General features: G+C 34.5%; 1 protein-coding gene across 1 annotated transcript; it reads right to left on the reverse strand.

The window, feature by feature from the left end:
- Positions 1-8,252: 8,252 nt before the first annotated feature.
- Positions 8,253-16,373, reverse strand: Smp_043200 (putative serine/threonine-protein kinase rio2 (rio kinase 2); the record flags this gene model as incomplete). The annotated part of the gene is made up of 7 exons (XM_018796885.1): positions 8,253-8,417; positions 9,108-9,429; positions 12,838-12,933; positions 15,244-15,578; positions 15,611-15,960; positions 16,112-16,265; positions 16,305-16,373. 7 exons carry the CDS (start codon positions 16,371-16,373, stop codon positions 8,253-8,255), a joined length of 1,491 nt encoding a protein of 496 aa, XP_018651982.1.
- Positions 16,374-16,678: the final 305 nt, after the last annotated feature.

The following is a 16,678-nucleotide window of genomic DNA, read 5'->3' on the forward strand; positions in this document are numbered from 1 at the left end:
TCTACAATAATTAATTACATAACCAACGTAAAACTTGTTGAGAACTGTTACATATATGGTGTATGGTACTTATATGGACATATTTAAGTAGTATGTAGCACCAATCGGGAGTAGAATACCTGAGAGCAGAAGATTGAGAAGATTAAAAATGAAGAGAAGAGAGAAGAAAGCTGAACGTAATCAAAATAACAACAGAAATGAAGGAACGATGCAGTTTGTCAGAGATAACTCAAAGATGTGCAAATAATGTATTTAATGTATGATTTTCACAATTTATTAAGGCATTATGTGATTTTGCTTCATACAATAAATTGCTTATACCCAACAAGTCTTCGTTCACTACACATATACTAATATCTTTTTGAAAGCTTTACTTGACAGATAACGTTATTATCTTTATTTTAGTTATTTACTACTAGTATCTCTTGTCATAACCGATTCTTTTCTTAAAAAACTTCACTTCAAATAAAATAAGTCTTACAAATCCTGGCAAACATGATCAAATACAATTAGTCAGAACTCTAATTAGAAGTGTATAATCAAATGTTAGTTGTATTGGACTAATTCTAAATGAGTACGTTATCAAGCTATTGTAGTTCGATTCCATCATCAAATAATTCAAGGAGTTAAATAAATTTTTTCATTTATTACACTATACGTAAATGATCGTTCGTAGACACAGAAACTAAAAGTTACTATCCGAGCTAACTTTTTCTATTGTTATTACATTTCTATTCTGTATAAAGTTTAAAACATAAATTATTATTATTACTGCATTCCTCTTCACTTATGTCTTATGTTCTCATAATTTTATTAATGAATACTCATCATATCACTTATTTATTTTTACACCTCTATGACCTTTAATGACCTATAATTATTGTAACAAAAATCATTTTTCAAAGTTGAAATCATGAGTCGATTGAAGCTAGACCACCATAGAAAACCTGGAAGCACTGGACGGCCGTTTCGTCCTATTATGGGACTCCTCAGCAGTGCGCATCGCGAGACTCGAACCCAGGAGCCGGAGCCCTTAACCGATAGACCACTAACCCGGCATCCAACGGTGTTAATGTCTAACTTCAACATTTTATTCATTTTAATCATCTTATTATATTCTATAAATCTAATGTTATTACTCGTATTACGTAATCTAGTATTATAATCTTTCTGTTACGTCATCTTAGTTATTCGTGTTCACCTTTCCTCACGGAATTAGTACTTTAACAGAACATTTTCATCGTTTAAAGATCCCCATCATATATACGATTGTACAGCTTGATAATAAATCCGTTGAAAAGAGATTCCTTTTCTGAACTTCGTGTTTTTAATTTTAATGTTAAAATAGGAATTATATGTCAATATATTTAGTCTTTTGGTGATATTTATCCATAATTTTTTTTCCACAGAATAAATGCTATCAATGAACTCCAGAGTTTTGTCTACAAATCTTCAGGATTAACTGATTATTCCAAATTCATTTTCCCATAACATCAATATAAACATAGAAAGTTTCAAAAATAAATAGAGTCTATCATATATTGATTTTCTATCTTCTAAGCATTTAAAAAAATAATGTAAACAAACAACATATGTAGTAGGGTAAATAATGACAAGTACCGGCGGGGACAGTATGTAAGTCCAGTGCAATATAAAGTTCATTGAACTTGATATTAAGTCTCTCATCCTAGCATTTACGCTGCAAATTGATAAATCAAATTCTACCAGTATTGAATAAGATTTGTCCATGTTTTGCTTGATTTGTTTCCTGTATTTTTTTCTTGTACTATAATGATTTAATTGTTCGGATTATACGACACAATGGCATAGATACTAAACAAACATGCCTAGCTACGTAAACATACATCTTTTAAATTAATAAAACTAAACTATCTCAATTATTTTGTTCATCTAGTCCTTATGTTGATTTAATCTGAGCCTCAATAGTTATCAGAAAATTAAGCTGTTTGGTTCCATGGGAAGTATTATTCAGAAAATTATCATCACTAATGATAAACAGAGAAATTCCATGATTTTCTTGATTAATTTTGAATCTGAAAAATTAACTGTCTGATTTATGTTATTTTGATTAATAACACGTTTATTTTATAATTAACGGGGATTTAACAACTTAATAAGTAAGACTCATAAATGTGACGATTCTGAAAATGCACTACATCGTTTGATTATTTCAGAATCTTTAAGAACGACGATGATGTCATTCAGAAGAACGATGAAAGCTCTACGACCAAACCATCCAGCTCATAGAACAAAACTCTACCAAAATCATCCATCTGAGCTACAAATCTTCTCCACCATCCCATAAAAGCCGTACTAATTGTCATTGTGGATAACCAGATTGCTATATAAACCGATGCAATGAGATAACCAAAAAAAATTCTGTTAAATAAACTTAGTTACTTGAATATAATAAGGTGATTAACTGTATAATATTCTGTTCCAAAACCATTCAGCAATTTATTGAAACCAAACGGGGTTTAAAATAGTGAGAGATGTTCAAGAGTTTAAATAACAAAACCGAAATCAAATAAACTTTGTTTCCATCTCCTTGACGAACACCAAACAGGATAATAAATATGAGCTAACTCTTACTATCAGGAAATATCGACAACTTTCTCTAAGCTTACATAAAGTATAAATACAAATAAAAGATCCATGATTAACTGTTTGTAAGAACAAACTATTTCACGAAAAAACAAAACCCTTCGAGAAAATAAAATGACTTTCATACAATTACAAACTACTATCAAGAAGTAATTTTGAATGTAGCTTATTTAAAAGTTTATTAAGCTTTTTTAAAAGTCTCTGAACTTCTTCAAAAAGCTAAACGCTCAGGCATAGTACTCCTAGCAAGTGACTTTAATGCCCAAGTAGGCAGCTTAAACCAAACTGAAAGACATTCAGGTGGATATTTTAGTATCCCAACTCAGAGAACAGATAATGGTGATCGTCTGTTGCAACTACGGTTGTGATAATGAGGTATGGCAACTTGGACCAATGCATATATGTGCCTGGTCCTACGTTGTAGTTGACTGACTGACGTTTTTAAAAGTAACATCATTAGTTCCAGTCAACGTGAAGATTATTATATACAGTGAACAATGAATATTCGGAGTTGGTTCATGATTTTGTATCTGTTAATAAGTAAGAAGTGAAGCTGTAGTTTTTATGAGGATTTAACTAAATCATTTAACTTGTGAAAAAAAGATTTGAAGAACTCTAAATTGCTATTAATCTCTATAGTCTGTGGGTCCATGGTATGATAGATAGGAAGTTTTGTACTTATTTCGAATATGAGTTACTAGATATAAACAGTGACTTGGTTTCAAATTGACTACCATTCAGTTTATACATTATTTTCATATATTTTAACTGAATATTAGTTAGCTATCAATCTTTAAAACGCGTCGGTAATGATATTCAAGTTTAAGGTGAGCAGCAATAATAAGATATTTTATTGGTTGTACAATATTTGTTTGTCGGAATCAATAGTTGATCGTTAGCCATTTAGGCGCAATAGATTGTATTATTTAACTAGTCTACAGTAATAGATGTGTTGTAATGATCTATAAAATAGAATCCCATCCTAGATACTTCAATGTACATATGAACTTTTCTGTTGGTGTATATGTTGTGCTAACTTACCGTAATAGCGATAACGAAGCGACCAAAAGTATTCCTAATTTACTTTGATACAGTTTTACTTAACGTCATTTAAGTAAATTAATTTTATGGTACCTAAAGTTCAAGTTATCTATCGAAACCAATTAAAATATATACAATAGACAGTTAAACAGCTGATGAACATACATTTTTTCGTATTTTCTTATATAAAAGATCAATTTCATCTCCGTATTTATGGGAGAACTGTACATTTTCCAGATAGTTTATTGAATCATCTTTACAATTAATACAATTCTGTACATTATTATTTATACAGTCAACCTTTTTCTTTGGTGAACTAGGGATTACTGGGACTCTTATGGATTTTTCTGATAATTGTTGTCTTGATGTTTTTTCCAAAAGATTTGTACTTTGATAGTGATTTCCTACTAATGACGATAAACATGAACACTTTGTGGATGAAGCTCTGTTATTAGTGTTATTAACATTTGGTTCTATGTTTAATGAATCATCTTCACTAATATTCCTTTGTGTATTGGATTGATTACACAAAATGTAGGGATGATTATTGTTTTGATTTGTTGAATGATATTCTTCAGTTGAGAACCAGTTCATTATTCAGATATAGGAGTGTAGAAAACTTTCAACCCTGTTATAGATATGAAACTGAAGTTATCTGTCTTTTATTTTATGAAGATAATTGTTCTTAAACCATAATAAGTATTGGTTTTGATGCAGATTTAACATTTCTTTCTTTGACATTCTAAGTGTTTATTTTGTATGCACATAAAAAATCATTCATATGTACCGATCATCTTTTCTCATTCTCAACTACGTTAATGTCTCTCATACTATCATTAGATTAAAACCAGTTGAGAAACGTGCCAATATTGTTGTATTTGATGTCAAGGGCAACCAAAATTACTTTCAACCAATCCGATTAAGAGAAAAAACGTTGCAATTAATTTACGCCCATAAGTGATTAGGAAATACCTAATTATTTTTTTTCATGCGTTTGTCCTTGTCAATTGCTATGCTTTTATTATTTATTTTATTGGCTTGTTCAAACGAAGTTTTCACCTTATATTTCAGAAAGAAAACAACAACAACAATAATAACAAGCGTGTTGCCTTGAGCTATTTATCATGTTCTCGAGAGCTTGATAAAATTCCAAACCAAATACCATTAAATCTGTTAACTTGGAATAAGACATTAACTAAATTATAATATCTAACACTAACCATAACATGAAAGTATTTTGATCATTATGTTAAGAATGAAACTTAATAGTTAATCGCTTTGTGAAACATTTTTAGTAGGTTAGAGCTCAAAGTGAATTGGAATAATTTTCATTGTCTAAACTAGGAAACAATAATAATAATAATGAATTTGATTCTCATACACAAAGATTCAGATACATTATAGCATTTATTCATTTGTGTCATTATAATCGCGATCACCTTTTGTCTTCCTTAAACTTCATTTATTCCTTTAAGTTCTTTAACTGCATTCAACTTTCACCTATTTCTCCAGCGTTTCTGATCTTGTTAATTTCTCTCTCTTTCCATGCTAGTGTGGAATATGGCAACTTGAACTAATATGCATCCATACTATATCCTACACTGTCTGTAAGTGAATGACTGAAAGTTATTCATGGCTTTGCACAATAGTAATTATTTCATGTTATGAGGTTAATCATCTAGTTGAATAGGCAACTTATAATCACTCAATTGGGAGACCATCGTCGCCTAAGTGAAGAAGAGTAGTTTTTTCCAGACTCACTACTACCTATCATTTGACCATCTGAACTTAAAGTCCGTTTGATATGTATCTATATAGAATTTCTAAAAAAAAGAGTACTATTTAAAAACCTGAATACAGTAATGTGAAAAAAACGACTGTCACTAACAAGATCTGACTTGATCATTTCCAACAAATTAAGGTTTAAGTAAATTGCTTCTATCATTCAAACCTTTTGTTATCTGCAAAAGTTGATTGTTCTACTATGAAAAGATTTAAATCAAGTTGCGAAACTCCAGAAATTCAGTTTTCTGATTATTAGATTATCATAAATGTCATCTGGTGATTGGTCAGTTGACTTTGTGTAGAAACTTTAGTTAAGTCCTAAACTGTATAATACTGTGGCTAGATATTATCTTTCAATAACAATATAATTACTGCATATCAATAATGCCTAAAGTTTACATTTATTTCCCAAGTTCATCTATAATGAATAGAATGTAAATACATCAGAAATCCCTTTAAAAAACCACAATAAATCATACCAGTTCCAATTGATAGGCCTTGAAAAGCTAGAATGTTTATTACAGAAAAAAATGAAAAAGGTGATTGGAAATATATATAGACGAAGTTCATATGGTATTCTGACCATACAAAATATCCAACACCAATGAATTTTCAAGCAATTAGTCTTTTTGATAGTGCAATAAGAAGACCAAGATTTTCAGAACACATAGTTCTGATAATCTTCATCTCCTTATTACACAAATGAATTTGTCATTTCGACTTCAATCAAATACCGTCTTTACTTCCTTACGTTTTCTGAAAGGTTTGACTATTTACAGAAAAACATTATCTTCCATTTGCAAGTGTTTAAGTCACTAGCACTACATAACCTGTATAAAGTATCTAAATATCCTTCATTTGTTTTATTCAACTCTAAAATCACTCTATAGTGTATTTCCCTGTTGCATTTGTAAGCTAGACCACCATGGAAAACCTGGACGGCCGTTTCGTCTTATTATGGGACTCTTCAGCAGTGCGTATCCATGATCCCGCCTCGCGAGATTCGATCAGTACTTTTATTTCATAAAACTAGAATTTATTTTTTTCGGTTAGACGGATTTTAGTGTTTTAAAAAGTAGTATATTATCATAGGTGTGAAATAAATATCTTTTGAACTTCAGCAAATGTGTTCGAAATCCGTTTTCTGTATCACGTAGCCGATATTTCATTTACTAAATCTGATTAGCGCTCACTTGGTCAACGAATATTTGAGCATCATTATACATGGTTATCTAAAGGGGAATACAAATCAATAAACAGAGCAGATCTCGTACACATGGTCAGTTCGGGTCACGCCCGACCACGTGAATTTTCATTTAAAATACTTTATAAATTCAATTACTTGACTAATTTTCAATGCGACCACCAAATATAACGGGAATGAAGGATACATAATTAAATTTTGTTTTGATTTCGAGAGCGGCTATTAGTGATACAACCGCAGCAGTCTAATTATGCACAAAGATAAACACGTGAACTATTACTTAAAATTACAACGAGAACCAGCCGGCCAGTGAAGTTTGTTTATTTAAATAGATACGCAACCCAACTTCCTCGGACCTATATTAAAAGTACAGTTGATTTTATTTGATAAAACTTCTCCATCCCGACAACCACGAACTACTCGAAGGTCCTTGAAATTCTTATATTCATTTTAGCCAATGATCACAGAAACTAGCAAAACTAAGTCTAGCCAGAAAAAGTGATGAAACGTTAATGCATATAGTGGCAGAACACCAGAGGTTTACAATACATTCTGGGAGTTTTCATAGCGTTGCTGTTTATTAACAATGGTAAGAGCATGAAATCCGAGCAATAGTTACTCCTCAGCGATCTCCGTAAATGTGACTGTTGTGCTCGTTCAGGACTTTCGGTAAACAATACAAGTTGTAATGGTATGTAAATTGTTAGGATTCACAGAGTGTTGACAGCAAACGTCCCACCTAATAGTTATGCATAAACTAGTTTTAACTGGGTTCTTGTTTGTTAAATGTAAACCATTACGAAAAAATACTGGATTGCCTTTTTGGTGACTTCATCCTTAATATGATTGACAAAATCCTCTCCACTAACATCAAAATACATGTTGTGACTAGTTGTTGACAAAATGTTAAGACAAACACCATTGCATCTCAAAAATTATCGGTCCAATACAATATTCTTAGTCAGCAAAAACTGCCCGAATCGGTTAACATAAGGCAATTTATAAGACAAACTACAGAAAGTGACACTTAGTTGAGTGAACCTAAGATGCAAGAATAACTTCTTTGATTCCACTTGTCAAATTTGATCATCCTTACTGACTTGTCTGGTTTACCTTACACATAAACAATCCCCAATTATTTGTGAAAAAATATAAGGGAAATAAAGAGAGCAACTGTTGTAAAACCCACGTAATAATCAGTGTCGAGCTATGTTAAGGCTCTAATTTGAAGGGAATGTTTGTTGACTTAGCTTAATTCCTATTTTTACATGCAAGTTTGTTTGAGTGCTGTCGAACAAAAGCGAAGTCAGTAATTTATTGACCAGAAAATCACTTATTTACAATTTATAAATTATAAAGTTAATAACAAGATCAAAAACAATACAAGTTCTGAAATTACGAGAAAACCAAATTTTTAAAATACCGTAACTATACAATTTCCTTCTTAATATTGTGTACAATATATATATATATATATATATATATAAAGATTCTGAAATATTCACAGTAGTTTATGTTAATAGCGGAAAATATAGGTACATCTGTTGAAATATTGTTGGTCGAATAATTAACAAAATACAAAAAAAAACAACTTGAGTTATCCAAAAAGTAATGCTTCAGTCTTCATATTAAGACGACCCTGACGTTTTATAGCAGCACGATTATGACGTTTGATTTGACGATTGAAGTCAACCTGTTTTTGACGTCTTCTTTCACGACGATTACGCTCGCGAATTTCCTCAACAGTAATCAAGGTAGGTTTCTAAAGTAAATTTACGAAATAAATTACTCGAACAATAAGGTGATTTCACTACATTCTACATTACATATTTTACAAGAGGAAGGGAAAAAATCTATGGAATATCATCATACATCAGATAGTCGTTTTATTGTACTTTACACTTTGCTATGATGCAGAGCGGTGGCTTAATGGTCAAGGCATTCAACTTTCTACCATTAAGTCCCAGGTTCGAACTCCGTTTTACCTACTTAGGTTTGGGCGTCCAGGTAATACCATAACCACTCACACTTAATTACCTAGTGAATGAGTTGATCTACACCTTCCTCTTAAAACGGCAGGGCAACCAAGGAACACTTGAAACTATTCTGCAGAGTAGTTTGTCCACCATTCTTACCTAAATGATTTGAAAGCTGATTACTGATACCTTTACTCGCGAATCTTAACAAACTTAGAAGGGATTGAGCAATTTACTAAGTATTGGCTTTTCAGAAAACCATATATTGTTTTTTAAAGAAAAAGTTTAGGATACGTATTGATGACGCTCAATTAGAATTACTATTACCAAAGAATATATCATTCTAACACCCATCTTCACTTCTTTCTCGACTTTTTTACTATATCTAACTGATTCACAATAGTTCTGAACAACAATTATAAAGATTGAACGAATGTTTCGTCTAATATTTGGTACGGGTTATAGAATAAACGTACCGTTTTAATTTCTGTCCCCTGCACACTGGTAATATCTTTTTTATTATTCTTATTGTGGTTTATTTCCTCTGAATCCGATTTACCATCACTTTCAATTTGCGATTGATCATTTTCTTGGGAATTAGTAGTAGTAGAATCGACGCTATCCGAATCAGAGTCGCAGGTACTCTCCTCAACTTCACTATTTTCCGATGATGATAATTGAAGTCGAGCAACTGGGCCTAAGAGTGAATCTTCTGTTGTATGTTGAGAATGGCGATTTGTAGCATTCTTGGAGATGTAACCCGGAGCTTTTAAGTGCAAGTCAACATCATCAATCCGTCTGCAAAAAAGATAGAAAATGTAATTACTTAAAATACAAAATCTGAAAAATAATTTGCTAACTCTAAACTAAGCATCAACAATAATTTAAATCTAGTATGATTTACTTGAATGACGGTACTGATTACTGGGATTCGGTGTGCTAGAAAAATTAACTTACCACCACCAACAATAATCTCATTAAAAAGGAGTTTTAAAAATAACAACTTGATTAAATACCCGCTAACTAGACATTTGTAAGGGTCTATATTTTGCCGTCATCGATACTAAGGACTGGAATGAGTCTAGTAAAGTAGGTTAGTATGTGAACTGTGCACAAGGATCATTAGTAAACACAAATTCGTAGCTGAAAGTTGTTAGACCTATAGTAAATGTTCAAATATGAGTGTTATTCGCAGTTTTCGCTATATATCTATATCCTACTGAAATTCGTTCACACAACTTGATTTAAGACGTGACAAGTGAAAAAAATTTGTGTGAACTTCCATAGTCTTGAATAAGTTTGATATTTAATTGGATAAATTAAAGATATAAACAAAAAAGTATGTGAGCATTTATACAGTGTATTACTATTCCAATAATTGAAAAGAACAGTTGCAAAGACTTAAAGTATTTCGACGTCAGTATTTAGGACTAAATCAATTAGTATAAAGGCTTTTTGGATAGATGTTTTTTCTATGATTCTACAGTTGATACACTGATCTTCGGTTCGATAAGATACAGAGCATGAACAGCAACCAGAACAAATGAAAAGCAGAAGTGCAACAGTTTACATTACGATTACAATGGGAACAATTAGTAGTGAAACTTAATCAGTTGAGATGGCTGGGACATGTCTTACGTATTCCCGACCACCGACTGCCCGACGTGCAATGTTTTATGGCGTAAGAGTAGGTTGGAAGAAAGCTAGGGGCAGCCAGACCAAAACATGGCACAAATCCATGAAGTCACTGACAAGTGCACTGAGCCATGTTGGTAGGTGTAGACTACCTGGTTGGGATTCGCGAGATGATAACAATCGATGGTTAGAGATCTTGAATAACATGGTTCAAAATCATTTGCAATGACGAAGGTGCATCCACTCTTTGTGTTCTCGCAGATTCTAATTTTCTGAATTCTTCATGTCCCTATCTTTTTTCTTTTTCCAAATTTAATTCACTGGATTATACTCCTTCAATAACCCAAATCGTTCACATTATTGCTTATACTCTTACTACTTCTACCACTATGGGACTTGAATCGGAAACTGCATCTCTGTGCTAATGTGGTATGGCAACTCGAAATGATGTACGTACGTACGAAGTTCTACGTTGTGACTGACTGACAATTAGTATGTACTGGATTATTTGGTGAGATAAATTCAGTCGTCTGATACAAACGATTAGCAGCGGTGATTTGTTGAAAAAGAACCAATCTGTGATCTAATTTATTTCTTCTATAGCCCAGTAAGTGTAGATAAGCGAGGTTAATCTATTAAGAGTCAATGTTGATTTTGCTTGTGGTTAGATGTTGATCTTATTTTGGATAGATTTCTCAATGAACTAGTGTTTGCTTTGATAAGATAGAATTACGTTTACGAGAGATAAATTAGTTAAAATTAAAAAACGTCCCGCTTATAAAGACTAGGTTTCTACGAGCTCCTCACAACCCATTGAAGCATGTCGGTTTACTCCGGGTGACCTCGAAGTTGACCATAAACGAAGATTGTCGCGTAGTGGAATTGTGCAAAGCTTGCGTGAGGATCAAGAAGCCTGATGGTCAGAGCGTGCTAACAAGTTGGATACAGCAGCTGCTACTGGTCACGAGTCACTGACAGTAGGAAGTCTGTGGAGATGACGGGATGCCAAGTTATAACATCTCCCGACGTCTTAGACAATGGACAGAGTTTTTCGAGTAACGGTTCAGATGATGTGTTGCCCGGCGACATCCATCAGACTACCCTGTTCTCTATGGTCGATGACGACTGATCAACCTAACGAGGCAGAAGTCCTCAAGGAACCCCGACTCCTAAAAAGTCACAAATCACCAGGTCCAGACCACTCATCTCCGGCTATTTTTAAAGGTGGTGGAAACCCTCTAGTTAAGGAACCGACTGAGTTGTTTACAAAGAGAGAGGGTGCTCCAATATCATGGAATGAGTCGATAATTGCCCCTATCTTTAAAAGGGGTTAACGTCGTTCCTGTGATAGCTATCAGGGGATAAGTCTATTTACGGTTGCGTCCAAACTATTGGCTTCTGTTACACTTCGTATGTTGTTCAAAACCCGAAAAAGACTGACTCACGGAGAGCAGGCTGGTTTTCGTTCTGGTTGACGATGTATTGATCATATCCTCACCCTCCGCCAAATGTTAGAACACCGTCATATTTATTACGGTCCAACAATCATGTTTCCTGACATTGGGGTTGCCTGTGACTTGTTGGACAGGACTGTTTTCTGGGATTGTTTTATTGAAGAATATGTCTGAGGAGTTTATTAACATCTTAAAAACCCTATATACAAACACCTTAGGCAGAGTGAGTGTATACAACCACCTCTCTCCTTTTTTCATTCAAGCAGTAAGGTTGGCAGATCTGCTAAATCTCACCATTCCACTTCAACTTTGTTATAAATGACGTTCCGGAAAAAGCTCTGATGGATGTAAGTAGTGGTGGTATGGGTCTATTGCCTGGAGGAAGACTTTGAACAATCTTCGGAGCATTCTCGATATTAGTCTGGGTGCAAAAGGTCGGATCTACAAACGCGTCGGTGAGAGCAGTTTTGCTGTATACTTGTGAGACCTGGCTTCTCCAAGTTGAGGATACTAAACGACTTTGAGCATAGTTTTCTTCGAAGGAGTGCTGATATCCAGTGGCAACACCATGTTAGTAATGCAATGGTTCGGCATCGTGTGTTCGGGTGCAGCGATGATAATTCAATCAGTTATTATCTTGTAACACCGACTTTGATTAATTCTACAAATGTCGTCCCAGAAAATTCCACATTGTGCAGTATTTCCCGACGCTGGAGAAAGCGGAAAGGTAATCGGTGCACGACATGGTGTCACAGTATGAAGAACTCTCTGGTTGAGGAATTAGAGATGGTCCAACAGTGGCTTGAAACGTTATCAGATGTGGCCGGGAATAGGAGCCTGTGGCTACCCTGCTTCAACTTTCTTCATAAAAGTGAACGTTACTTCAAAACTGGACTGCTTTTCCCACCACTGTTATCATTATTATTTCACTCACTAATTTCTGTCCATTGTTGTTCTTCATTTATTATAGTCACCCTACATCCTTTGTCTCTCCACAACCTTACTGTTATTTTGTGACGCATATGTATTTGGTACCCGATTATACCAGTGTTTGTGTGGTAAAATAAATAAAAATAGTAACCCAAAAGGCAAAAAGGAAACGAGGGAAAAAACTCACTTGATAGAATCGAGGGAAGATGGTAGATCGTCGAGTGGAATATCGAAATAACGGCTGAAAAAGTTGACAACACCTTCTGCATCTCGTTCATAAATACTAGAGAAAAAGTGAGAAAAGAAGCATACTGACTAATAGAGAAGGAAAATAAAATATATTTGAAAATCTCTCAAAACGATACCTTAATTTCTAAACTCCTGGACTTAAAATGGATACTTAATGTAGGAATTAACACAACGGTTTATAGACGAATGTTGATATACATTACATTTGTGGAAACAGAAAAACTAAGCGGAAAATGAGGTTAAAAAGAGAACTCAATGAAACAGATGAAGAAAGAAAAAATCAACTACTTTGACCGATTTCTAACTATCATTCAAAATTGACGTAATCAATAACTCGTAAACCCAAAATAGTCAACCTACAATTTAGCCATACGATTTTAAACACCAGCTACAGAAAGTATTTCTGTGTCAACATTGGTTGGTAATAGCTTAATTACTTTTACACTTACCGGGAAGACATTTGAAACCGAAAATATATAATAAAGTTCACTAAGTTGTTTATGTTTGTATGAACCTTTATGATGCCAGCCAACTTATTGCTTACCTATAATACAGCGCATACTTAGTGATGGGTGGAGAATATGAAATCTACTATTGTGTTCATGGTAGATGTGGAATATGTGCCAAACATTCTCAAACTTAATCTCTATTTGGGAAGACACTTTCGTGGTGCTCATCTGCTACGGTAACAGGATCTTAAAACCTTACATTATTGAGACATTTATTTAAGTAACTGATTCTGAAAGTTCCGGGATTTGGAGATCACACCCAAAACGCTAATAAAGTAGAGAAGTGAGGTATAGAGTGATTTTCAGACATGAATGCTTTAAATTTTAATCAGTGCTGTGAAATCAAAATCTGTCAGTCCCAAGTGTTGTTAGCAAACTTTAAGAATCGAGAAAATGTTTCAGGTCGAACATCTCCATGTCAATTCATCACATTATTAATGGGATTATCGATTTTAGTGGGTTTTCAAGCGAACTTTGAACAGCCACACGAATCTCAGGATTGTTTTTCGAAGCGAAAGCGACTGTGTCAACGGATAATAAGAAGCAACAGCCACTCAACTTAAATATAACGCATTTTGCCGGATTTCTTTTACTTCCTTCGGTTCTACTATTGTTAGCATGAACCACATTGGCAGATGCAGACTACCTAGCTGGGGTTAGCGTGATAACCGCAATCAATGGGTGAGGACGTAGGGTGAAATGACTCAGAATCGGTTATAGGGAGGCAGATAGGTTTTCTTTGTCTTACATTAAATTGTGAGTTCTAGTATCCCCTCATATACAGTTTCCCACTTCATCTTTTTGAACCATATTTTATATCAAGTCTTCCCCATTATGATTGCTGTCAAATTATTTGGTACACCTATCAATTTCATTTCATTGTGATAGTTTGATAATCAGAACTTGGGTCAACTCATGCTTGTGGCAGGTTTTATGCTGATTATGACTGACTGACCACTGGTAGTCACAATCAACATGCAATCTGACTTCTAGCTGAGACTGTCTCCGAGTTGTTGTATTGAATGATCCCTCTATATTGTCAAACAGTTTATATTCTGTGAGAATATCATGTTAGTAATGTCAAGGTTCCGCAGTGTATTTTTCAGCACAGTAACGAAAGTTCACTTGGTGTCACCATTATGAAACACCGACTTAAAGGATTGACCATATGACCAATTTCAAGATATATAATTTAGCATAACGAGGACCCCAACCATGTAGCCTGCTTTTACCAACATGGATCAATTTGATAGTCAACGAATCTGTAGACTGATAAGTTTCTTTAGCAACATCGTTTCCAAGGACCGCGTCCCACTTTTGATCAACTCGGCGGTGTTTCTCGGATTGATACTAATAATCCTGACACCTGGTGTGCTAGGAGGTTCACATCGCATCAAACTCCAGTGATAAATACTCAGATAATTCCAAATCTAATGACTGTACTTCAAATACCTTTGTAGAAGACAATAGTAGAACGAAAATACTTGCGATAAAGGTTTTACGCCTTAACACAACAGTGAAGACGGCTAAACACGACTACGTTGGGGCAAGATTTGTAGTGTTTTGTGATTCAATACACTCGAACCATTCTGTAGATTAAGTTTTGAGCGTCATGGTTTCTGAAGGATTCATACCAACAGTGACTTTGTTGAAGTAACATTGAGAAAACCACTGGATGAAGCAGGAGTCCTACAAACAGCTTGTACTAAAACAAATGAGTTGAATACCATCATGACGTTTACGTACGTTCTGGAGTGTAACCGATAAAGAGAAATCCGAGGTGTTAAAAATATAGAATGACCTCGGAAAGTATTATTTAGCTGAAAAAAGCTTACGTGTTAGCTAATTTGTGGTCACGACTGATCATTTGAGGGAAGTCAATTAGAACCAGCTTGGGATTACTAATATCCATATTTTGTTCAGGGTCCAAATCGGAAACCATCAGATTAAACTCATTCAAATCACCATGAACAAGACCAAGAGAAGCAACCCTCTCCAATATATCTTTGGCTTGATAGTAAAGTGATCGTGCAAGAGCAGACTCATTGGAATTCAAAATACTAGGAAGTATTCTGTAAAGTGGCAAGCTATCAGCAACATATGACATGACGACAGCATTTCGGTTGTGGGTGTAAGGGATAGGAACGGGAATGCCCTTACTCCGAAGGCTCTAGGAAGCTTTAGGATGGGACATCCACTTACCTGCATCATAACGAACTCCCGTCTAGATGCTAGACGATCCAAATACAACCAAGAGCAACTACTCCTGTGTTGATGATACTCTCGTTTTTCCTTCACTTTTCTGAATGACGTTCTCCCAAGTCTGTGAAATTTAACAACGACTGCATCACCTTCTTTTGGAAACTCATCCAAAAGGTCTTCTGAATCGTCTGACAGACGCCCACAGCGCGCACCGGCAGTAGCTATGTAGACATCAGACTCTTTTCCAGCCCCAATCATTGTTCCAAGACTTGCCAATTGTTCTGATTTGAAAAGCTGATTAAGAGCAAGGTAGTCATAGCCCAAGTTGGTAAGACGATATCCTTTCATAGCTGGAAAGAAAATACATTATTAACCTTCAGAAGCACCAATATCATAGTAACACAGTTAAAGATATGCAAGCAAATTAGCATTACGTTAACTGCTTGTATACTGTAACAGTTAATTTCAGATAAGATCATGGTCATCATGAGGAACACTTACAATGTCTGTTATCAGTTTCGTAGGCTACCAACTTATTTAATATCAACTGTTCTTGAACTAGATGGCTGAAGCCGATACAACTTCGTCTGAGGTGAGAAATTTTGAGTGCCAACTCCGGAGGCACGACTTCATGATTTTTTAGCCCCATCTCGATCTAAAAGCAAAATAGGTTTGTGAAATCTCTGGTTCTTACTGCTGTTAGAGCACGCCAAGCCTCACTGCTTATGTATCGAAAACGATCCATCTTAATGCACTTCGGCATGATGAACTGCAATATATGTATAGATAAAAATGTCGACCGCTATGTATTTTGGCACAGAAATTTAACCATGTACACCACGCCGTAACGTTGCAGTTCAAATAACACGAAGTCAGGGCTAATGGTTGTCCAATATCCAGTATTCTGGTTATAGATCAGTTCTGTAATCCACTTAACTGTATAAGTAGATCTTGACTCATCATAATTCTATATATTTATCTCAGGAACTTGGAAAATGTCCGAAAATTGACTCTTGTAACGGCAAAAAAACCCTTGACCTAAATAGCTCGACATTTGATGCTGACCTC

This window comes from Schistosoma mansoni, chromosome 4 (genome assembly GCF_000237925.1).
Source record: "Schistosoma mansoni strain Puerto Rico chromosome 4, complete genome".
Lineage (NCBI taxonomy): Eukaryota > Metazoa > Platyhelminthes > Trematoda > Strigeidida > Schistosomatidae > Schistosoma > Schistosoma mansoni.